At 34.2% G+C, this 24,158-nt stretch overlaps 1 protein-coding gene across 4 annotated transcripts; it reads right to left on the minus strand.

Annotated features, from left to right (window-relative positions):
- Window positions 1-11,191: 11,191 nt before the first annotated feature.
- LOC131079341 (pre-mRNA-processing factor 39-1) lies at window positions 11,192-21,845 on the minus strand. Of its 4 annotated transcripts, XM_058017259.2 has the most exons (15): window positions 21,587-21,845; window positions 18,428-18,836; window positions 18,236-18,316; window positions 17,831-17,937; window positions 16,357-16,586; window positions 15,447-15,614; window positions 14,352-14,709; window positions 14,089-14,232; window positions 13,673-13,825; window positions 13,391-13,507; window positions 13,091-13,171; window positions 12,614-12,763; window positions 12,169-12,495; window positions 11,963-12,073; window positions 11,192-11,858 (listed from the first exon to the last, which is right to left on the minus strand). In XM_058017259.2, exons 2-15 carry the CDS (start codon window positions 18,804-18,806, stop codon window positions 11,763-11,765), a joined length of 2,502 nt encoding a protein of 833 aa, XP_057873242.2. In that variant the 5' UTR covers window positions 18,807-18,836; window positions 21,587-21,845; the 3' UTR covers window positions 11,192-11,762. The 4 variants fall into 4 exon arrangements, with proteins under 4 accessions (XP_057873242.2, XP_057873241.2, XP_057873240.2 ...); XM_058017258.2 differs by having other exon boundaries at window positions 18,236-18,833; XM_058017257.2 differs by having other exon boundaries at window positions 18,236-18,836.
- Between the last annotated feature and the right edge of the window lie 2,313 nt (window positions 21,846-24,158).

Raw genomic sequence — 24,158 nt, forward strand, 5'->3', positions numbered from 1 at the left:
TAAAGTTACATTTAGTCCCTTCTCCCTTCTCTAGAAGGACCTGGAAGGGATACTCTAATAATGAATAAATACTACACTACAATAATTAGGACTCAGTAGATTAGTGGCATCACTTACAGTTTTCTTCTCCCTAAAGTTTCAAAATTAATCTTCTAATGTTAAAATGATTTTTTTTTGTTTAGAAATAATATGATGATTTGGATTGACATGTGTATATTGGCATATCATTTTCAACTATTTGAATTGAATTTTAATTAATAATTTTCAAGACATTAAACACATTCTTTTATTTTTTCTCTTAAAATTGAAACTTTAACGTTTTTCTAAAATTCTCAATCAATTGTGGCTCTCCCAAAATAATTGTTATTCTAAATGATGAATATTCCTAGATATCATTTTTTGCTTGCTGGAATATTATTTAGTAAACATTTGTTTTACTTGAACATTATTCTAATTTATTTTGCTTTAAATTTTGGTGATTGCGATGTAAGAATATAAGGATTTGAAAGAACCTCATAGTAAGTGGTCCTATTAAATCACGCGAGCTTTCTTGATTCACTGTCCCTAGTCTTAAAATTCTTCAGAAAAACTCCTAAAGTCTACAAAAATAATTATTTTTTAAGCAATTCATCCTCGCATGTACTAATGTTTCAGTGCTTTTAACAATTGTATTGCATGGGCACGATTCAGATTTTCCTTGTATCGATCTAGATTACAGTATAGCTAGTCGCGTTATTGCTGCTTCAACTTTTTGCATCAGTAAATTAATACAGTTGTTAAAGCTGCCCATTTGTTATGAATTGTTATTATGTATATAAACCAATAGCTTCTCCTCTAAAGACGATTCCTTTAATGACGGTTAAAACATTCTCCCTTGATATTGAACTTAAAACAATAGCTTCTTTCTGAAGATAAGCTCATCAGTTAGGCTGAGAAAGATTATACCATCTCAAACTCTTGGTGTAGAAATTACTTGTTGACATAGGTTTTCTTCATTTGATGTTGACAAACTTTTTTAAATTCAAATTTGATAAAACAAAGGGGGCATCTGGGTAAATTTTCAGATTTTATTGGAATCTTCAAATTTTATTCAAATGCATCTTTTATCATATATATACACACAAGAGTCTTAGTTTGAATTTCTTGGGATAAGAGTTAAGAACTGAGGGGTATCTAATCTGTCAAATTTTGATCTCATCTCGTATTTGATTATATTTTTAATAGTTTTGATTAGATAAGCACATGAAAAGTTCAGACCTATTACAAACCAGTCATCAAGGCGAATGAAGTCAATCTCACAATGGGAAAATAAACAGCTGAGAACTAAATGCTTACATCTAAATTCTTGATAGATATACTAATTGAAATTCACTGTTGGGTTTCTTTGAAAGGTGTCACGTTCTAATTTTATTGGATAAAAGTTTAGAAAAGATATATTAATTTTATTGGATAAAAGATATATCCAAATTCTATCAAATTAATTAAAGAAAAAACTAAAAATTACACTCAATTGTTATATGCATTATTACTATTTATTTTTCAAATTGTGTAAATAATCCATTCAAATTTTTAGATGTAGTTTATTTTTTAGCATTTTCATTGCTACTTGAGATCGCTTGGCCCATTATGATCTCACACCCATTCCTTTATCATTTTAATTATCTTATTTTTAAAATCATGATAAAAGTGAAATAGTTATTTACTATAAATTTTCAAAAAAAAATCTAATCATATCTAAAGCCACTTTTACATAATCATATAAATAAAATCTTATAGAACCCACAAAAGTAATTATATAAATTAGTTGGTTGGAAAGATTGTGTGCCTTGTATTTCATAACTACCTAGATATATAAATCTCATGTTCTATTCCTTTTTAACCATTTTAATGGCATGCTTGATTTCTTACAACATCCCTTTGTTGCAATCTCAATACACTAACATTGTTATTTGATAAAAAAATATTCTTCTTGTCTTCATTCTATTTTCATATTATTTGACTCAGCTTTTTATAATTGATTTAATAAAATGGATTATTAGATTAATTAGTATTTGCTAGTCTTTTAACTAGCTATTATCAATCATATGTTATGTTATATTCTAACGTCGAGGACTAATCATTACATGACATTTAACTATGCCTTACGTGGACTATTCTATATTTATATTTTGATTGTTAGAATAATTTGAATATTTTGGAAGTACTATTATTCTTTACTACTAAAATTCCTAGAAAATGGCTAATGCATAAGTAATGAAAAAACAGTCATGCCAAGAATCTATTACATCGAGAACATGCATAATAAATGATTGATTTTCTATGATAAAATGGCTACAATTTCATATTCAAACATATAGAACCAAATACAATGATTGGGTAAAATTTAGTTAAAAGTCTTTGAATTGAAAGTTTATAAATAAGAATAATAAAAGACATAATAAAAGACCTCTATATTTTTAACCCTCTTTTATGGTTTTTTATGGTTTTTTATGGTGTGTGCGTTTGATGGAAATAATGTTGCCATTAACGTCAAGAAGAGATTCATTGGCTGAGATTGATGTCGTTGATGTCAAAGGATAAAGCGTGACTTGAAGAATAAAATATGTAAACCGGTTGACATAACGCCAAAAGGAGACAAAATTCTTTGCTAAAGCTAACGAATCATCTCCATGGCTTCTACAATGCTGATTGTATAAAGGTAATAGCAATGACATGTTTTGAACTGTATGATAGGTTGACTCAATCTCAATGCAACTGTATGGTAATCATTAATCGTGATAAATATCATTTGTGGTATTTGATCAAGATGGCAATATTAGTGGAGATGTCAATCAAACAACCACCTTTAAACTAAAATATGCATGGCACAAAAATTGTTTGGTATATGTCTTGAAGAATTGCTAAAAGGTTTATGTTTATAACACCATAATAGAGAGTGCTACCTTGTGATTAGCAACAACACATCTCTTATATAGTAGGTCAATTCAAGTGTGTGAATACGTTTGGTAACATGTAGAACTGAAATAAATGGATTTATTATAGTGCTAGTCGACCTTCATAGTTATGCAAGGAAGTTTATAAGTATTGGCCGACTTGTTTTCTTTGGCAATATAAATAAAAATACATTTATTATTATGGGTTGGCCCCCTTTGGAAGACTTGTATTTAAGAAGCAACTATCAGAAGAAAATTAGAAGCAATAATTATATGGACAATAATTCATTATGAAGAGAATATTGTGAAGAGCAGTGTAGTTAAATAGAGATCTTATGAGCAAACTTTTGGAGGATTTATAGCAAAATTTGAATGTGACTTAAGGTAGAACTATAGCAGACCTTTTGAGATTATTTATATCAAATTTCAAGGAATATTTGAGCAGACTATTTAAAATCAATTTTTGAGGAAGACAAAGACTTTGTTGTGATTGAGGTTGTACCTCATATTGGAGAGGTTGGTGCCTCTTATCAAAAGAGATTGGTGTATCTTGTTATATCGATGCTCAATTGTGGGGATTAATGTCTCCAATGAGTTGGTGCTTACAGATCATTTAAGAGGGGATCGGTGTCTCAAGTAGGTTCTTGCCTACAAAGTTTGTAAAAGTGTTTTATTTAAACAATATTTTGTCATGGTTTTCTTTTGAACGGGTTCTCACATAAATCTTATGCTCTTGTGTGAATGATGTTTAGAAATTGATATTATTGTGGTTGTTAGTTTGAAAAAGTAAAATTTTGTCTTGTATTAATTCACATTTGGCCTCCCTCTTAGTATAAGTGTGTGCTTATACATATGTATGTATGTATGTGTATGTGCATATTTGTATATGTATATGTATATGTATATGTATATACAATATAAGTATTGCGATATAGATTGTAAAAAAATCTTTGATTAGTCGTGACCTAGGTCAATTAAACAAATACGAGCAACACAGTATATATTAATTTAGGTTAAAGTAAATGTAACAATTAGAATTAGATTATTCGAACATAAATGTTAAATTAGTAAATTAATTGCAAAGGAATTAAGCACTTAGTTCTTTGATCTAAGGAGAGAGAGTATGATTGTTGATAGCATGCCAAATCAATATGTAATATGTAGGAGCATTCGAGTCTAAGGTTATCCCACATCAACCAAAAAAGTTGATTTGTTTTATCACAAGTTGGTTTATTTTGGTATTCTTGGATTCTCTCAACATTAGAGAACCTTTTATTTATCACAACTGAAAAAATAGAGTTTTTCGCCTAAGTGCAATTGTTATGCTTCACAAGTAGCTTTACAAAAACAATTGTTTTTTAAAATATTAGAGCTGGTGTAAAATGCTTTTACAAAGATGTTTGTGGGTGTATTTCTTCTAATGTGGAAAATTTTCATGGTCGCATTTTTTACCAATTGGGAGAAATTAAAATTCTTTGTTTTCACAAATATTTTTGAAAGATGGATGAAAATGGCTCAGTGGAGAGGTTAAGGAGGTCATTATATGCATATTGGTCACTTTTCAAGTATTTTTGAGCTCTCCATAAGAAGTTATGCATAAAGTCATTTTTCAAATTGTCATCATAACTACAAGCTCTTGAAAATATGAAAAATCATGAAAATAAAATAAAATTACAGATTGGAGACAATGATTTCCCACTACCAAATTAAGTGAAATGATTAAAGCTCAAGCATAAGTTCTCATGATAATTACAAATCATCAATTTCAAGAAGAAGAAGAATCTTGCTTTATAATAGTTGCTAAGAGGGATTTATTTGTCTCTGAATTTAAGTGGCAATGGTGATGCTAGAATCTACCATTATATATTTTTAAAATTACAAATTAATTTTTCAGTTCGAAGGGGAGTAGGAATTGAAGAAGTGGCATGCTCTAAACTTAAAATTAATTTCTTAAATGATAAAGGAGGAGAGAGGAATTAACCAAAAAGTGGATTTTAAAATAAATTAAGACAACAAATCAAGAACAAGGAGGGTTGCATGAGTGGTGAGGAGATGGTTGCCATTTTAAACCTTAAACTGAAAATTTGAAACATATATGAAAGTGTGAAAGAGAAAGTGGAAGAGGAAGTTGTTGATTTGGTCAGCACCTCTTTCGAGATTCGTGACATGTGCTTCCTCTCATCTCTCGTGGATCCTTGTCTCTGGTCGCTCTCTCATTTGTTGACAGCTCGATTTTTTGGCGTAACAACAGCGGTGATTCCAATAAGTGGTATCAAAGCGTTGGGGTACAAGTTCAAATCCCAGGAGGCATCCTTCATTCCGTTGGTGTGGAACCCTCAGTCAGTGTTGAGGGGGAGATTATTGACTTTGTCAGCACCTCCTTTGGGATTCACAACATGTGCTTCCTCCTGCCCTTGTGGATCCTTGTCTCTGGCCGCTCTCCTGTTCGTTGACAACTCGAGCTTTTGGCGTAATGGCAATGGTGATTCCAACAGAAGTGACCTAAGGGAGGTAGAGGGTAGGCGCCCATGTTTGGGCATTTAAATTAATATTTTAAAGTATAAATTGTAGCAACATAGAGAGGTAGAGGGGTTGCCTTAAAAAGATATAACAATAATAAGAAAAGAGGAAGAAGAAGCATGAAAGAAAGGAGAAAAAGAAGAGGAGAGAAGAAGAGAATAATTTATTTTAGGGACTATTTAAAAATAATAGAATTTTGCATGGCATTAAAGAAATCAAGGAATGCAGATTTGAAGTAGAGGAAGTTAATTAAGTTTTGCATAAAAATTGAGAGAGGTGTATGAGTAGTGAGAAGGTTATGAAAGACCAATATTTAATTTTGATGTTGCAGAAGAAAAAAAATTCAAAAGGTGTAAAAATTTATTAAACAAAATTGAAGAATACAAAGCAAGAAATATAGCCCAGCAAAGAACAAAGAATTGACCATTCATATCCTCCCCAACTAATTCATCTAACAAATGAGATAAATCCACTCGTAAATGTCCCCTTTCTACAATATTCCAACCTTGCATTCGATCAAATACCCATTTCACGAGGCGATATGTCACTCTATTCTATTCTCTAGGAACATGACACAAAGTAACATATTCTAAAGACTTCTCAACCATAGAATCTATCGAATAACCACAAAAAATGCCAATTAGCATCATCCAAGTGCTACTCATTCAGCATATGCACCACCACTTATGAATCAATTCACAAATAACCTATTTCCAACCAAGAACACAAGCTCTCTCTAGTGCATACAAGATGGCAAGAACCTCCACGAAATTATTCATATGAAACCCTTTATAAATGGAAAAGAGAAATTGAATAGTACCAAATTTATCTCTACCAAACCACCTATACCTGCATGACTAGGATTCCCCCTAAAGAAGCCATTAGAGGAGGAGGGAGCTAATAGCCTACTTGATCAATCTTCCTTTTAGACTGTCTACATCTGGCTTGCATAACCTGCTTACTTCTTGCACCACCAAAAAAATTCAACAAATGAAGAATACCTAGATCACCAGGATCCACAGCACCAAACAGACCACACTTAGCTGAGATTGTCTCTTGAAGAGTATTAACAATTTTCCTCCACACAAGATGTCGTATAATGAAAGAAGGCCCCATAACCCAAGCAATCTGAAGGAAAGAGATCTTAACAAGAAGAGAAAACCAAGCGGTCCCAAAACTCAGCCAAAAAGGATGCACACACACACAAGCTTGATTCCAAACTGCCCACCAAAGTTGTCAAATCTCCCTAGAGAAAGAACGCTCAAAGAAAAGATGAGAAGTACATTCTTCACTATGAAGACAAAGCACACAAATAGAACGCCCTTGGAAGCCACGCTTGCAAAAATTATCCTAAGTAAGACATTTGTTTTGAACAACCAACCACAAGAACTCCACCATGAAACTCTTGCTCCCCCAAACATTGTCTATTGAGCTCCAAGTACCCCGAAGCCACCAAGTACTTACCAATCGAGTACTTACCCCACGCCAAGGGATTTATGCTTGTAAGAGAAATGCACTCCCTAATACAAAGAATAGGAGCTAACTCTCATCAAACTCCCTCAATTCCTCCAAGTGGTCATTTGTTGGAGTCTTTCAATTTGCAAGCATCTACTTAGCCCAAATATATAATAGTGAGGCAGTCTAGCACCGAGATCTATGAGGTTGAGGCTAGATAGAAGGTACACAAAGAGAAGAGTGTCTTCCATAAATATTTATTTAGTAGAGGATAGATGTCTATGTGAGGTTTGTTGCATGTGTTTGTGCAAGTTGTAGAAGAAAGTTTGAAGAGGTTGTAGATTGAGAGTGTAGATAATGTTTGATAGTGTCAAATAAGAGGAAAAGCATGAGGTTGGCTATTGGAAAACTTTTAAGGATTTCAACTCTTATCATAAGAGAAAAAGAGTACAAGGTTAGAATTAATGATATGAAGAAGATGTCGAGAGGTTTGAGAGAAACCAGAGTAGCAATGGTGTTTAAGAAGGACGACATGGATTTGGTTGTTGACAAACCTATGTGTAGAGGAAAATGAAGAGGTTACAACAAAAGGTGAATTTGTAGCAATATATCTATATAAAGACATGGAGAGTGTGGCGAGTGAGGTCACAATAGAGACAAGCCATTGGGAAGACATGAAAGAAAAAAAGAAATAGGTTGAGACTTTGGTTGCAACAAAGATAGAGGAGAATAAAGACGAACATGTGGCAAAAGCTTTGAAATGTTCTTTAGAGGGCATGGAGATGATGGAGAGTATTGAGAAGCAGAGTATAGAGAGGTTGGTTGTAAATCAAGGGATAGTAAAGGAACAAAAGATTGTAGATATTGCAGCAGGGGATATTGGAGAGGTGTATGTTGAGGTGGTGAGTGTAAAGAATGCATTTGGTGAAGGTGGCCGGACTTTAAGTGGGTTAAATAGCACAAAGAAGAGAAGAGGAATGGAGACTAGTGAGATAAAAAAATGTTGAGTGGAGCAACATTTGGGGGAATTCAAATCATGGTGGAGTAGATTCCACACTGAGGAAGAGAAATGCAAAGCAACTTGGTGGACAAGGAAGAAGTGTTGCAATGTATCTATTACAATGATGTATCTTGTACCTTGTGTTTAAGACCCATGCATGTTTGAGTATAACAACCTTGAAAGTTATTAAAGCATGTTCCTTTAAGATTCTAGGAAGTAATTTATTGGGATCCAATGACCATATAAGAGGAAGTGTAATCAAACTAACACTCAACAAGCTTTGAAGAAAATTATTTAGGAACTCTTCTATCTTAGTAACTTCTTAAGAGAAATTTCTTAAATAATGGAAAATAGATGTACTAGCTACTTGAATTAAAATGTTCCTTGAAATCATTAACCTTTTAAAATAATATTTGGCTTTTAATACTTTGAACGGTATGATAAAGCATTTGATTTAATGCCTCAACTTGAAAACTTATCTTGCTAAACTTATATTCCATTATTTTCACATATTTTCACATGTGCACAAAGGTCAATGTAAAAGGTGTAAAGTTATTGAGGTGTATAGTTAGCAATTGCCTTAGCGATACCTTAACAATTAGGTTTTGTAATTCAAGGTCATCTAAGGGAGTTATCATTTTGGAACAAAGCCTAAAATCTTATAATATAATCTTTAATCGACTCAATGGATCCTTCAATAGATGGGTTTATGATTCATTTTTTATTGCTATGAGACTGAGATTGTGAAGTGTGTGTAAATCAATTAGGTTAACTAATTGGAATTGATAACTTTTAGTATAAATAATAAGATACAAAATTGGTAAACCAAAAGAGAAGCTTAGATTTGAAAATGAGATACAAAGAGAAACCTATATCTGCAATTTGGGATCAAAATTGTCACTATAAAAAAAGGTGCACTAATCCTGAGGGTGTCCAAATTGGTAGAAAAGTTCAAAAATGCACTTGGGGAGTCATGTACGTCTATTTTCCATAATCTCAACCAAAAAGTGTTAAGACACTAGAGCAATTTGAAATAGTTGAAGGATTCTTGCTTGCTTTGCTCAATTCTATAACTCTCAATTGTCAGATATGTACCTACATACAGAAGAGGGAGAAAATGGTAGCGCTATATAGGTGCTTACCTAGTCAAACTCCGTGTTGGTGTTCCCACCTCCATAACAACAATGACAATAAAAAGGAGAGATTACCTCTAGTAGGCAAAGGCTAAATCATAATTGAAATGTTGATGATGGTGATGCAATGCTCTTTAGACAAGTCCTCCAAGTATTCGAAACAATAACATAACAAGACAACATAAAATAATCCTTCATGAAATCATACTTGAAACTAGGTTGTTGTAACTTATTGCTCCTTATACTCAAACTTTCTTTTGATTCAAAAAATTAGGACTGTTGAATTGTGATAATAGCTTTTTGAATTAAACTATGTGAAAGCTAAATGATTGTTTTATATAGGGTTCTCAAGGCATTTACAAATTTAGGCCGACTTACAATTGTCAAATGAAAATATCAAGATCACAAATGGCAAGAAATGTTTGAATTTGGACCCTCTTTGGAGGGACTAGGACACTTCTACTCAGACAAAGACTACAAAGAGCGATGGCAAAGTATGAAAACCTAGGACATAGGATATTGATTCAATCTTAACATATGACAACAAAATGTGAAATAATAAGGGGTGCAATTTCCTACACTACAAAAGTAATGCTCCATCAAAGCCCCTACCTATGAGGTAAGATTTACCTATGAGGTAAGATTTATCAATAACAGGAGAAAAAATATTGTACGCAAGTCACACCTCCATATGGGTTTTCCCAAGATTAAGCTTTGATGGTGTGTCTAAAGGAAAAGATTTATTAATAACAAGAGAAAAAATATTGTACATAAGTCACACCTCCATATGGGTTTTCTCAAGATTAAGCTTTGATGGTGTGTCTAAAAGAAATTTTGGTTTTAGCAAGAAAATTTTGGTTTTGGGCTCCAAAGACTTATTTTACTCTTTTCCCTTTCACAAAAATCCTTTGAATGACGCAAATTGGATGAGATTGGTGCTGGCTTTTCTAAAGATTAACTTTAATGGTGTATCCAAGGGAAAAATTGGTTTTGATAAGAAAATTGTCGTGAGACTCGAAAGCTCTTTCATCTTTGATAGAAAGCCTTATCAAAAAACGCAAGATGGATGGCATTGGTGCTGGTTAAGTTTGGCTCTAGATTACGATTGCAAGTAGGCTGGCAAGTGGAAAATTCACTCTAGTATTTCTCGACTTCAGAAAACAAGGTTGTATCAATTAGAAACTTCGAATCTATTCAAAAGTTCTCATTTACGCTTCTTTTTTCCACTATGTAAATGCAACAAAACAACAGATGCGTTAAACAAAACAAAGATGGGATCGACCAAGCTCTCTTTTTTGCTCTTACAGCGTTTCTAGAGACTCGGGGTCTCGTTCTTTTACATTTTTTTTGGAGTCCATCAGTAGTACGACTGTGCTCTTGTTATTTCACCTGTTACCTTTCCTTTCTTATCGAGTTTATTATTCCCTTGTAATATTTCTTATTGTCTTATTGTAGCGTTTACTTACGAAGGTTTTACCGTCTATCCTTTCGTGTGTGCTAACGCATGCTCTCCTTTCTATTTCTATCATGTTGGCGCTCGATTGTTCTTCGGTTTTCTACGGTTTACTTGTGACATCTAGTTTCTCTGTTTCTCTCTTCCAGCTCATAGGCATCATTCTACCCAAAATGGTAACCATAATTTTTAACAAGAACAATTTGTGTGAAGTGGTTACAAGTGCGTTAATTTATTTGCACACGATTAGAAACCAGATCCTATTCTTTCAAGGCACAAGCATGGCCCTCTTATCGTATAGATTGAAACTAAAACATCGTTTCCTAAATACACGCTGTTGAATGCGGGCACCTAACCACTTTGATCCAACCCCGCCAGCCCCATCCCTAATGGTTTACTTTTTGCCAAGGTTTCCTGGTCCTTCATATATATGGTTTTGCTCTTAATCCAGCTGAATTATGCAATGGTGACGGTAACGTTAATATAAGTTGTCCAGTCGCGAGAATGTTATTTTCAACAAATAACAGCTTCAAATGGAACTTTGCTTTGTGACCCATTTTAAGCCAGAACGCAAACAAGTCATCATACTAAAGTGCTGTGAACGAGTTTAATCAAAAAGAGATATGGGAACTTAGATAATTCGAAGATCAAGCACCCATTATAAATAAGTTAAATTTAATAACTACTCAACAGAAAATATAGGAAATTTCCATCTATGGCTGCTGCTTATAATGATAAACATGATTACACTTCTCGTGTTCATTTTGAACAAGTACCAAGAGATTAAAGTATCTACAACCCTAAACTCATCGGCCTGCTGAAAGACCGGCAAAAAGTTCTCTAACTTGCTCTCCACTTCCCATATTTAAATTTATGATGCTCTTCATCTTAAAAGATGATGAATATAGCTAAGAAGATAGTGAGAGCCTGGCCATGGAAATTGTTTCATATTAATTTGGGCTTCTGCAATAAATCTCATACCCACTCTCTTGGGAAAAAACAACGATCAGCATTCAGTATAACACGAAAAGTTCCACAATTATAGTGAAGGCTGCATAGATTTGATCCTGCACAAAATCATCTAGAAATCTATTCTTCATTCTGCTACAACAAATGAAACATGCAATATAGTCATGTTAACATTCTCTGGATTAAGAAATGGAAAAATACTCGAAGATGAAGTTCTCCAAGATTCATCTTTACTTTACATGGATCATGGGTAGCAAAAAATATATGCCACTGAAGTTCATCCAAAATACTGAATGACCTCAATAATACCCAGGATAATATTGTGGTGCCGCAGCCTGCTGCTGAGGAGGTGTGTAAGCAGGTGCAGGTTGTCCATAATTTTGTTGTGGGAATGCCTGCCATTCACATGGTGCCTGTTAAATCTCCAATTTCTTAAAAAAATAATTCACTCCACATTCTAACAGAAAAAATTAGTATGGAAACATCAAAGGCAACAAACCTGTGTAGGATATCCTTGACCATAACCTGCATAACTCGGCTGCTGTGCTGGGTTTGTTGGTTGTTGAGGTGGCCCATAATTAGCATAACCAGCATAGGGAGCATAGCCAGCCTGCATGTTACACAAAATAGTACAACAATTTAAAACTCGTTACTTGATCTCAATTGAATCATAACAAAACTGCAAAAGAAATATAGTGTATTCACCTGTTGACCATAGCCAGGCATCCACTGTTGAGGTTGAGCTTGGGGAGCCTGCTGAGCAGGTGGCTGCTGCCAACTTTGCGACTGCTGAGCATAGCCGGCACCCCACTGAGCCTGGCCATTTGGATAAGCAGCTGCACCAGACTGTGCAGGAGACACAGCAGCAGGAACAGCTGCATAACTCTTGGCTACTTTAGACTTATCAGAGGTAAGACTATCTTGAGCAGGACGCTTCTTAGATTCACCAGTGTTTTTATGAGGCAAAAATAACTGCCTGTGACGATACTCTGCCTTTGTAATAGCATTAATATCACCAAAAAGGTCCACAAACTGCATATTTCAAACAAGAGGACTCAGTACTTACATGGCACCGCATATCACCGCATATCAAAGTAACACATGGTGCAAGTCATCATCTGGAATAAAAGTTCAAAATAAAGTGTTTCACCTCTAAAAATATACTTGATATCTCTTCTCTATCTGCAGCAGTTAATTCATAGGATCCATCAGGTTTTGGAGCCAGCATTTGTTCTACCAAAGAATCAAGAAATTCAACTTGCTTGGAACCTGACTTTATTGATTCCAAATGAATAGCTACCTGCAAATGCAAGTTGTAAATTATGGTATTTCATAGTTTTCAATCAACTTCATCATGTTTGGCACATCCAACTTCAGTAAAAGTTGAAAATATCAAGCATATTATTTTTTTAGTGTAATGTACAAGTAGAATGTTAATTATCAGGCACAAAACAACAGAAATGCTAAATGCTCTGCAGTGTCACACACTGGCTTAAAGTAATAATAACTATTGAGAACTGAGAATAAGAAAGTCAAATCAATTCTGCAATCAACTTGATGGTGCTGCTCAACACATGTTTACATGCAATAAAATGAAAACATGATTAATAAAATGTCTGAATGATACCTCCATAAGAGGCTTTGAATAAGGAAGAAGCTGAAATGCTTCGGTCAAAACTTCTTTTGCTCTCTCTGCATTCCCTTCCACCTGTAAAATAATTAGTGAATTAAACTGATAATACATGAAAATTTTCTACCGAGAAATGCTTTCAAAACAATTTATACATTCACGAAGCAGAGACACAAGTTAATTAGCATATTTAACATAGGTGAAAGTATTTAGTCAACAAGGATAATGAATAATAATCTAACAGAACCTTATAGTATCAACTAGAACACTGGTGAACCTTCAGGCTATCCAACTTACTATTTGAAGGTAGCGAGAGTACTGAATAAATAACAAATGTAGCGACTGTGAGTGCTCTTTGCTTTTCTCAGCTGCAATAGCCATGTCAAATACTGAGGATGCTGCTTCCAGGTTTCCCTGCAAAGATAATAATGACATCAAAATCTGGCATTCCTTGAAAGTGTTTCCAAACCAGATATAAACAATGTAAATATGAAAATGAATACCAGACATCAAAATCTGGCATTCATTGAAAAGTGTTTACAAACCAGATACAAACAATATAGATATGAAAATGAATACCAGACGATGCTCCATATTGGCATGTTTAATTACACCATCCAGAAGGCCAGGAGCTATTTCTGTATTAAGAAGCTGATACTCTGCACGGGCCCCCACAGTGTCTCCCAGTTGTTCCTTGAACCGAGCTGCAAAAATGTGTATTTCTGGTTGTCTCTGGAACATGAGGTTTTGATTACCAACATATCTTTGCATATTGAGAAAGCAATAATATTGATGGCTACTTTAAGCAGTGGAAACAAAAAATGTAACGAATGCAAACATTTCTAGTTAGATAAGGAATATTTCCAAACAAATCAAACCATACTTAAATACAGAGAAATCACAACTCACAACTAGAAATTAATAGCGAAGCCAAAAACATTCAAATACTTGATAATAGCAATTCAATTTATGTATAATGATGCCAGTCTATTTACCTTCACAAAAATCTGTGTAGACCGTACAAGCGCATCATTTGCAACTTCCATGCTTCCAGCAGCTTGCATGCATTGCACATACCGGATCCAGTATTCAGGGTAGTTTGCACATGCAATAAGACATCTCTCAAATAGCTTCACCATCTGGAATGTACATAATTATGTAAGTTAATGAAACAAAAAATTTGCTTTAGCCATTGAACTAAAAAAAGAGTTTTTTCTGCTTACTGCATGCTAAAATGACTTTAAAAGATGAGCATTACCCGATCAAAATCATTGGTTTTCTCAATGAAATCAAGATAGTGATGCCAGTTGCTTAGTTGTGCATCATCCAATGGCTTAACATGAAAATACGGCCGACGAATGGCATTCTCAAAATCTCGAATCTTTGCATCCATCTCTTTTGCTATCTTGTACATTGCTTCTCTCACACCTATATACTTCTCAAGTTCATCAGCTTCCGATAGACTAACACTTTCAGGCTTAGCTCCTTCCTCACCATCTCCTATTTTTTCACCTCCTTCTCTACCTGCCAACATGGAAGCTGCTTCTGCAGCTGCAGCATTTTCCTCTGCAGTTCGCAACTCTAAGAGAGGCCGAGAAGCAGCTAGTTCCTTGAAGCTACGAAGGATACAAAAGCAATTTGATGTACAAAGTCAAAAGAGGTTAAAAAATAGTGTATAAAATACAAAATTAATATCTTTTGTCGAAACATCATAGGCAATTTTAATTAGTTAACCAGACTTTCCTTCTATGATATAATACCGGTTCTTCCCCTTTTGGCCTGGGTCCGGGTCCTGGTTCTTGGCCGGACTTTTTAACATAGTTTTTTTATAATAAAACTCTAATTCGCCCCTTTATGACTTTTTAAAAAAGACTTGAATATTATCTTTTTTGCAAATTATGAATATGATATTAGACTTTAGTTATTAGTTTACTGATTATATTTGTGATATATGAATATTTATTGGCATTGGCAATAATGGATTTATCATTTATCATTTATCATTTATGTATGGAAAGTCACATTGTATATTTTATTTTTGTATGGATTGTATATATTAAACATATATATAATTAAAATATATATATATATATATGTACGGACGAACCCGTACCCGTACCCAAGAAATTTTTTTTTGCCGAATCAGCGAATCCGAACCTGAACCAGTAACTTAGATATTATAAAAGTATAGCGACACCCAAATACAAATTTGAGACTTCCTATGAAACAAGACATGGAACACATTGCAAAATAAGCCCTCTTAAGCAATTAAGATTAGGAGCCTGAATTGTCTGCTTCCTCTCTTACACCATTCACTTTCAATATAAATAAAATGAAGATGGAAACAAAATACCTGCTAAAATAGCGGTCAAGCTGCTGAATGGGAATTTGTAAAATTCGTGTGTAAATCTGTGCAAGGCGACTCCATTCCTGCTGTGAATATTCATATTCAATATACTTGTCCCATAAAGGATAGGACAAATAGTCAGTTCCAACATATGACAAGCCTCGTTCAAATAACCTGAAACACATGCAAAAGACAAGCTTTTGTTGTTATGACTGTACTTAATCTCTCATATGTGCTTGTGTCGCCATCCCATAAAAGATCGGATTAGAACCACCACAGACGGAAATCTTGGATGAGAAGGAAAAATTTCACTGTAACATCATTTGACACATCCAAAGTTAGGCACAAATATGCTGCATTTACCTTCCCGCCAAAACCATACTATGTCCGAGATATGAAGTAGTGCTCAGAGGCCTTCTTTGCCCTCATTTGAACTTGATCTTCCCCAGCAGCATTGTATGTATGGTTGCAACCATGATGTCCTCAAAGAGTGTCAAGAAGTAAAAATAAAGCGAACACTCAAACAAATGACCCACAAGACAAATACAGAGACCATTCAAAGAACAACAAAGCTTAATAAATATGAAGATAAATAAACAATGACGATGTTAATATTTATTATTTTTAAAATAAAACAAATTCATTAAGATAGGGTATAAAGGTTTCATCATAATAGGACTGTCTTTTTTTAATAGTATATAATTCGTCCTAGAAAAACACAATGGACAAACCGTTCCGCCATTAACGTGTGGAATCAATGCTGCAGCAATACCAAAAAATGGTCAGAAGAAAAGACTGCAAAAGTTATCCCAACCAACACTTTCAATATGGACACCTGAGGCTGTTGCCTGCATATAGCAAAATAAATAACCGCAACAAATGCATATTTCAGTTACCTAAAAAGAGATTAATGTACCTTCGAATGATTTCCGGATCTTCATATGTCGCCATTGCAAACATAGCATAATGCATCCAGATATCAACCGAATATGTTACAGCTTGAACGGCTCTCTCGTACACCTCTAGAATCTTTTCAGCACTGCCCAATCGTGCCTCATGATCTGCATATTTCTTCCAGTATCCATAACATAAGGGAAACTCGGCTAGGAAAGCATCATAAACTTTACAAATTTTTGGCAAGTGATCCTGCAAATAATAACCAATATTTGAGAACATTTAAAGATGAACTGTTCACAAAAATTGAAGGGTACAAAAAATCAGCAATCAAACATTTGAACAAAAAAAACATCAAGTAAACTTCTTCTAAAGTTTCTACACATGTTTACAGTTATTATGTCATATTGAACATGTTCATTTACCAGGGTTATCATGCACATCAGACTCCAGTGCAATCAGTACAAATATTGCAAATTTCATATAATATTATTGAATTGATTGGCATAGTAGCCACATTAGAGTTGCTAAGAAGACCAAAATGCTAATTAAGCAAGCATTACTGAGAACAAGGACATGGGCCTCCAAGGGAATCCCAGGAGTGGTAACCATAAAAGACAGGCAATCCAATGAGGTGACTAAATGCTAGAAAACTGTTTCTCTTATATTGAAGAAGTTTGCAAACATGTCTCACACAGGCAAGTGGTTACAAACGAGACTAATAATTAGTTGCTTGAGATCATTGATGAGACCAATATTATTTTCCTTAGAAGCATTAATGAGACCAATAATTAGATAGTTTTGAGTATTAATGTTAGATAACAAATATCCATACTAATGACAACCAACAATGCAATTCCACAAGTCACAACATAGAAATACTCATTAGATATTATTCCATGCTAGAAGCCAACAATTAAGACCAAGGGTCACAACTTAGAATCCACATGAACTTGGGTTTCCACAATTGAAATGTGAGGCTTTAACCAACTGAACTCAACCCCTTCAACAGAGAACTTTTATTGAAAAGATTGCATGCAATTATAGGCAGACTTTCATGTTTCTTGATTGCAGTGGAGGCTCCATATAAAGCATATTCTTCACTAAATTATTTGATATGTTTCCTGCTGGATGAATAGTAACAACCAGATAATCAAATATAAGATTCTCCTCCTAAAAAATATACAGTCTGTAAATCTGCTGCAGAATAACAGGTTAACAGCTCAAAAGAATTGCAATTATAAAGTTAAATAGAGATTATAGCCTACTCCACAGCAAGATCACCTACAAATACCCGACTAGAAATATCAATAATTGCCTACTGCAAGAACTAAAGAAAACTATAGCTTACAAAAAAATGCCTTCTTTAACTATTATTTATTAGAAACAAAATAAGTCAAAACAGGAATCTAACATAATATGCTCCCCATTAAAATTTTTGAAAACAAGCAAAATCAAAATGTAGAAGAAATTGTTAATTTGCCATCAACATATACCTCTGCCGTTTTCTCAGTTTCTTGGATCAATGAGGTCCATGCAGTGAAATCTGCAGAGTTTGCCCTTACAATGCCCCACAACCGTTCCTCTTCTGTTGAAATGGCAACTGAGAGAGTAACAAAACGAGTCACAATATATACAGACTACTGATTGCTTATTACACGATGAACAAAAGTTGCACATACTTTTCAATACTCTACTACACTTATACCAGATTGAACAAATTCACAAAACACAGAAAAAAACAAAAAAGTTACATAAGATGACATGTACATCCCACAGCCATTCACAAAATGAAATCGCTGACATACAAGAACCAAATACAGAAAAACTCTCAAATGAGTACAACTGAACTTTCCAGCTAGTTTAGAAGGCTCATATAAATAAATAAATAAAAAAGGTACCTAGGGGCTCCTCATATTGTGTTTGTTCAGGTTCCTTGTTCTCTACAGTCGCAATACTACCATTCCCATCCGCATGATGTTCTGCTGAATTATATTGGTTTATATCTGATATATTAACAGCTTCTTGATTTGTAGTAGGATCCTGATTTCCCATGTATTTATTCAGATCATAATTCACAGAAGCGTCCATACCTTCATACACAGACGATTGAGTAACTTGTTCCATAGGAGTGTCCTGTCCTGTTACAACTTTGTTTCCCTCAGAAAAAGCAGTAGTATCTTCCATTACAAAAGCAGGAGGTTGAGGGCCTTGCTTTGTCACAGAATCTTGATGTGCAATTCCTTCAACTTCACCAGATAAAGCAGAAGCATCTCCAGCCTCAAGAGCAGCAGAGGGGCGAGAAGTTCCATCAGGCAAAACAACAGCATCTGCAGCATACTCTACAGCTGGAGAATGCTGAGGCAGTGCATTCTCCTGGTCTGGAACATATTTATTTGCATCGGGCATAATACTATTGTCCATTGAAGCATAGTCAATGACTGGAAGAGATTGGGAATCCTGATCTCCCATGGTAACAATCTTTTAGACAGCAATTATCTACTGCACAACAAAACAGCAATGTCAGCTTGTAAATAATTCCAATAGAAAAAATATTCAATCAAATATAATAATGAGGCATTCAGTTCGGTGATTTCTGCAATAAGTTTTCCATCATATCACATTAAATGGCTAACTAGGGTGTCCTTTCTCTCAATTGTTGGTGAAAAGAAGTTACTAATCTTTCTCTCAATTGTTGGTGAAAAGAACTTACTAATCAACACAGTAATTATAAACCAACCATTGTAAATGCTCGAGTTTAAGCTGATATGAGCATCAAACACATAAAATAAATATTGAATATCCAAATGATATCTGCCACACAACACCAACCTGTAATGTCAAAAAAATGCAAAAAGCCATTGTTCCACAACAATCATGTTCAAAAAAATAGACATGTATCATTTAATCATTACTTGCAATGACAATCCATAGCATAACAACAATCATCCTAAGATTTGTTTAGAAAAGTTGGGGTTTGACTACTCAATTCCTATGTTGCCAATTGAGGTTCAGGAATCAGATTCAATGATTTCATTTGTGTTTTTCTCTTTGCAGTGGACCAGTACAGCCGGGTTCAGCCACACTATAAACACACACACCAAAATAACTATCATTTGAACAATGTGTACAAAATTGAAAACAGAATTGAGAACTCATTTGTCAAATCATAAAGGTTTAAACAAAAATGGTTTATATCAAAGTACCAGTACTTGTAATCAGGATTGACTGGGCCAACCAAAAGTATAAATGGAATTCAGTTAATCAGGTTTTAGTTGGAAAAAACTAATGGAAAACTTCACACCCTTCTATTCCATCCAGTGCAGTCCAAAATTTACAATTTTTATTTTTTGCTTTTCAAAACTACAGTGTGGTCTGCGGATAGCATCCGCCAGCACAGTCAAGAGGCAGCACCCATCATGGGTTCCAAGGTTTCTCAATACAGGGTAGAGTTGAGGAACAGAGCCCCTACCCCCAAGCCCACATTAAGGCCTTTGAGGCCACAGGAACCTTCATGATATATGTGGTTTTGTTACATTTGATTTTTCTCTTATTTTTTTATTTTTTTTTATATCCCCTGGGTTCATCCAGGGAGCAGTCTTTGGCCTAGCCATTTGGCCCTGGAACATCTCAGACATACCGAGGCCCAGGTCTGGGCCAATCTAGATTCAGCAGGGACTCCTGAAGGAACCAGTATCATAGGTTATTTCAAACAGAAATTACAGTTTGAAACCTAGTAAAAATAATCACAAGAAACAATCATATTTCCCTGAAAAGAACACACATGATGCATTACTAATAAACATTAAATCATCAAATATAATGTATAATTATAGATAGTTTACATTACACAAATTGAAGTACTCTGGTAGATAAAAGCGACATTGTACCAATAATCAGAAACACAATACTAAAGAAAGTCAACAGACAATGTTAGTTGAAACTGAAGAAACATTTCAAAACTATTTTTCCAAATAGAATGAGAAAATCCTGAAAATATCACAGGAAACCTATAGAAAATTCTAGGAAGTTGATATCCATTAAGGAACTTCTGGAAACCCCTAGATGTCTCGTTTCCCTCTGCAAAATTTTCCATAACTGTTTGGGATACAGAAATTTTCCCAAGACCAATAAATGATTTTCCAATGTTAACAGTTGTTGCTAAATAAGATAAGTCACAAACATATATAAATTATATTGATGGCACACCACAATTCATAAATGCCAAAGAATCCTTTCTATGAGGGCACTTGAATACAGTATGTTATGAATGACCTCTCATCATATATAATTTTCTAAAACTGAGCTTGCAAAGGTGTAGTTGAAAGCATGTTGCTTTCATATACATGAAGTGCCAGTTTAACCAACAAAAAACTGAACCACCACAACAGCTTGATCAATAAATTCAAGTATTTCCTTTCTTTAAATAATGTCTGTCATTGACCTCTACACAGAAATCCCTAATGCCAAAGGTAGAATATCAGAACCAAATTGATGAAAAGCTCAGACTCTAAGATTATAGGAAAGAGAGTCCAAAATATCAGCACTGTTTGACTCGATTTGTGTAACTTGGCTTGGGACTCGATCTTATGAAAAAACTCGAAAATAAAAGTTCACCTCACCCCCAACCGATAATTTATCAATCTTGTCAGTTCGCTATTAATCGATCCTTTTTCCCTAAAATACTTGACTTTAAACATCGGTTGAGTGTCCTTAAAATTACACCGACGGAATCATACCTATGTAAGAGCTATCCTTACTCTCACTTCATATAACCCTAACAATATGCAGGCTTTGTCCAAAAATCTCCACCATTGTCTTCTTGCCAAAATATTCGTTGTCGATCATTAAACCCTAGAAAATCTTCATTTTAAATCATTAAACCCTAGTTCATCGTAAAACCTTAACACAGAAAAAATATTCATTTTAAAACCCTAAAGATACAAATCCTAACTAACCCATATTAGACAATAATAAAATCCACTCAAAAACCCCTAAACCCTCGTCCAATAATAACATAAAACATATCACTGCGAATCCCCAATCCTAGGCAGAAAAGAGCACAGCCCTTAGTTATAATATAGTAACGATAAAACCCTAGAAGCCAATAGAACAAGCTATTTCATGCAATATATTCATGTAAATATACTATTCAACGAAATCGAAAGGGAAACAAATCAGATAAAAAAACACATAAACAGAAAAACTGAGAGAAGCTGGGCTAAAACAGAACAGAAATGAAAGCTTCTTACCAGATATGACAGCGAAGCCCCCCTGCTTAATCTTCTCCACTTCGCCGAAGTGATCCCGATAGCAATAACGATACGCGAAAAAAAGAAAAAGGAGAGAGACAAGTACCGGTGACGACGAAACCCCGAGCTATGAAAACAAAATTTACTTACTTCTTGATATATGAAATATTTTTTGTGACTTCAGTTTATACACAAATTGAAAGTTTGTGGCCATCCGGGAATTTTTCTGGGTTTGGGTTTGGTATTTTTTTCGTATGAGATGATTTTTTGTTTTTACAAATTTGTAGGGTTATGGTTTTATCTCTAGGTCATTGCATCCTCTTCTCGCTAGTGATTTGGTGAATGTGATTGTGTAATGATCATAGTTATCTTTTTAAATGAGGAAGAGTTAAATTCATAATCATGTTAAAATGTTGTTGAAAGATATTAATGTTTTATTACATTATAGAGTATTTGGTCTACAATGATATTCAAATTAATTATATCGAGACATTAAATGTAAATACTTTAAGTAATCTTTTTGGCGAAGAAAAGATAACAAGAGTTATAGATTTTCTAATCAAGATATATAGCAGAAGATCTAAGATGCAGAAGGAAAAGGAGGCAATCACAGTATTTTGTTTGGGTCTTGTTTGGGCTTTGTGTGCTTCTTTTGCTAGCTATTTGTGGATCCCATAGGTTGTTTGACCACATTGACATTATTAAACACATTCATTCGTTCATTCAATTTATAGCAATTCATTAGATAGGGATGTATTTTATCTCCCTTTCTATATGTTCTTATAGTTGATGCTTTAGGATGTATCCTTCAAAAAACTAACCAATTGAATCTTATTAAAAGAATTTGTATTCTTTAAAATGAGGTGGTTATCAACTTGCACTTTATTGACGATAGTGTGTAGTTCCTGCAAAATTCTAAAGAGGGATTGAGTAATACCCTGTATATTCTTGATCTGTATTATTCTATCTTTGGTTTTAAACTTGATCATAACAATACTGATATTTTTATGACTAGAGTTGGTCTTATCCCTCAATGGATTCCTAAATAATGGAGGCAAATTAAACATGATGAGATAATTAGATAGCTTAGTGTGTTCCCTTTAGTGTGGGGCTCTCTCTTAATACTATGTGGGAATGGCTCTTAAACAAATTTAAAAACAAGCTATTCAACTAGAGTTACAAGTATTTATCTCTGGCATGTAGAGTTCAAGTTGGCAACAAAAAATTTATTGCCACTCATGTGTATTATTTGTCTTGTTGGATGCATTATGAGAAAGGCTACAAAGAGTTTAACAAACTAATTATGAAATTTAATTGGTCTAAGTGGGATGGCAATGTTGGATCTATTGCCTCCTCTTTGTCTCGTTGTATTCAATCAATATTTAAAGGTGGTTTGGGACTCATATACCCCAAAACTCAAGGGGTGAGAGCTATTCCTGGAAACTCCTTGTTTGTCATTAAATCATGGAAGCTTCTATCAAGAAGAAGTGGCAAGCAATTAATTGGTTAGATAAAATATTTACGTCTCCCTTCTTTAAAATCAAAGCTTCCTTTCCTTTACAATCCATTTCAAAAGTGTTGGGAAAATGGTATCTCGACCTTACATTTACATAAGGTTACTATTTATAGTAAGTTTTCATTTGAGCAAGAATTGGTCTGAAATTTTCTCCAAAACTTTGGATTGTCTAGATAAATATGCCAATAAATTTTAGTTGCAAGATCATGTTTATGTTTGAAGATATTAGAGTCGATTTTGAGGGCTTCAGAGGTAATAGCTTGATAAATAATTTCATGATCTTTTTGGCACTTTAAACAATTCTTCAATCAAACACTCAATTCAAAAGTTGTGGCCTCTGGAAGCTAGGTCTCATTAAATAGGAAATATAAAAATGTGCTAGACACATAAATGAGTTATAAAGGGGAGGTACACATGTTGATGTGTGTTTTGACACATCATAGGGCATCTAAGATTGGAGATAAGATACCTTCCACTTTATTGGGTGGTTTTAGCCCATGGTTTTGCCATACCATTAAACGGTTTCATGTATCATATCTCCTATATATGAAGTGTGTGAGATGGAGGTTGTGTGTAAGAGTCTTATAGCTATTGAGTTACCTATGAATCTCTAGTTGGTGATCTACTCTTGTGAAAAGCTTGCTCTGCAAGTATATTGTAAATTGTTATTGATTTCTAAATAATATATTGGGCAACTTTTGGAGTGTGGGGTTTTTCTCCCCAAAGAGTTTTTCCCATGTAAATCATTGTGTTGCTATATGCATGTTATTTATGTTTATTTATATTAAGTTTATGTAACTGTTGTAAGGATTTGTAAAGAAACTTTCATTACTCTCCTCTCAAGATTAATGTAGGAAGTTGTTATGCTACTTAACTTTCTCACAAGTGTTCTGCTACTTAAATTTCTTACAAGCGGTATCAGAACCCGATCACATATGGTTTCAATTGTAAGTTATTGGGCTTTTTGAACTAATCCAAATTTGAGTGGGAACTTGTGTAGAAGATACTTTTTGATCTTGTTGCAAGAATTTTTCAATGGCAAATTCATTAGGGAGA

This window comes from Cryptomeria japonica, chromosome 11, assembly GCF_030272615.1.
Source record: "Cryptomeria japonica chromosome 11, Sugi_1.0, whole genome shotgun sequence".
In the NCBI taxonomy this organism is placed as follows: Eukaryota; Viridiplantae; Streptophyta; class Pinopsida; order Cupressales; family Cupressaceae; genus Cryptomeria; species Cryptomeria japonica.

Coding starts and splice junctions, on each gene's coding strand:
- LOC131079341 (XM_058017258.2), bottom strand. CDS start 18,806: ATGGGAGATCAGGATTCCCAATCTCTTCCAGTCATTGACTATGCTTCA. Junction 13,508..13,672: donor CCAATATGGAGCATCGTCTG/GTATTCATTTTC, acceptor TTATCTTTGCAG/GGAAACCTGGAAGCAGCATC. Junction 12,764..13,090: donor ATTCAAAGCCTCTTATGGAG/GTATCATTCAGA, acceptor TTGCATTTGCAG/GTAGCTATTCATTTGGAATC.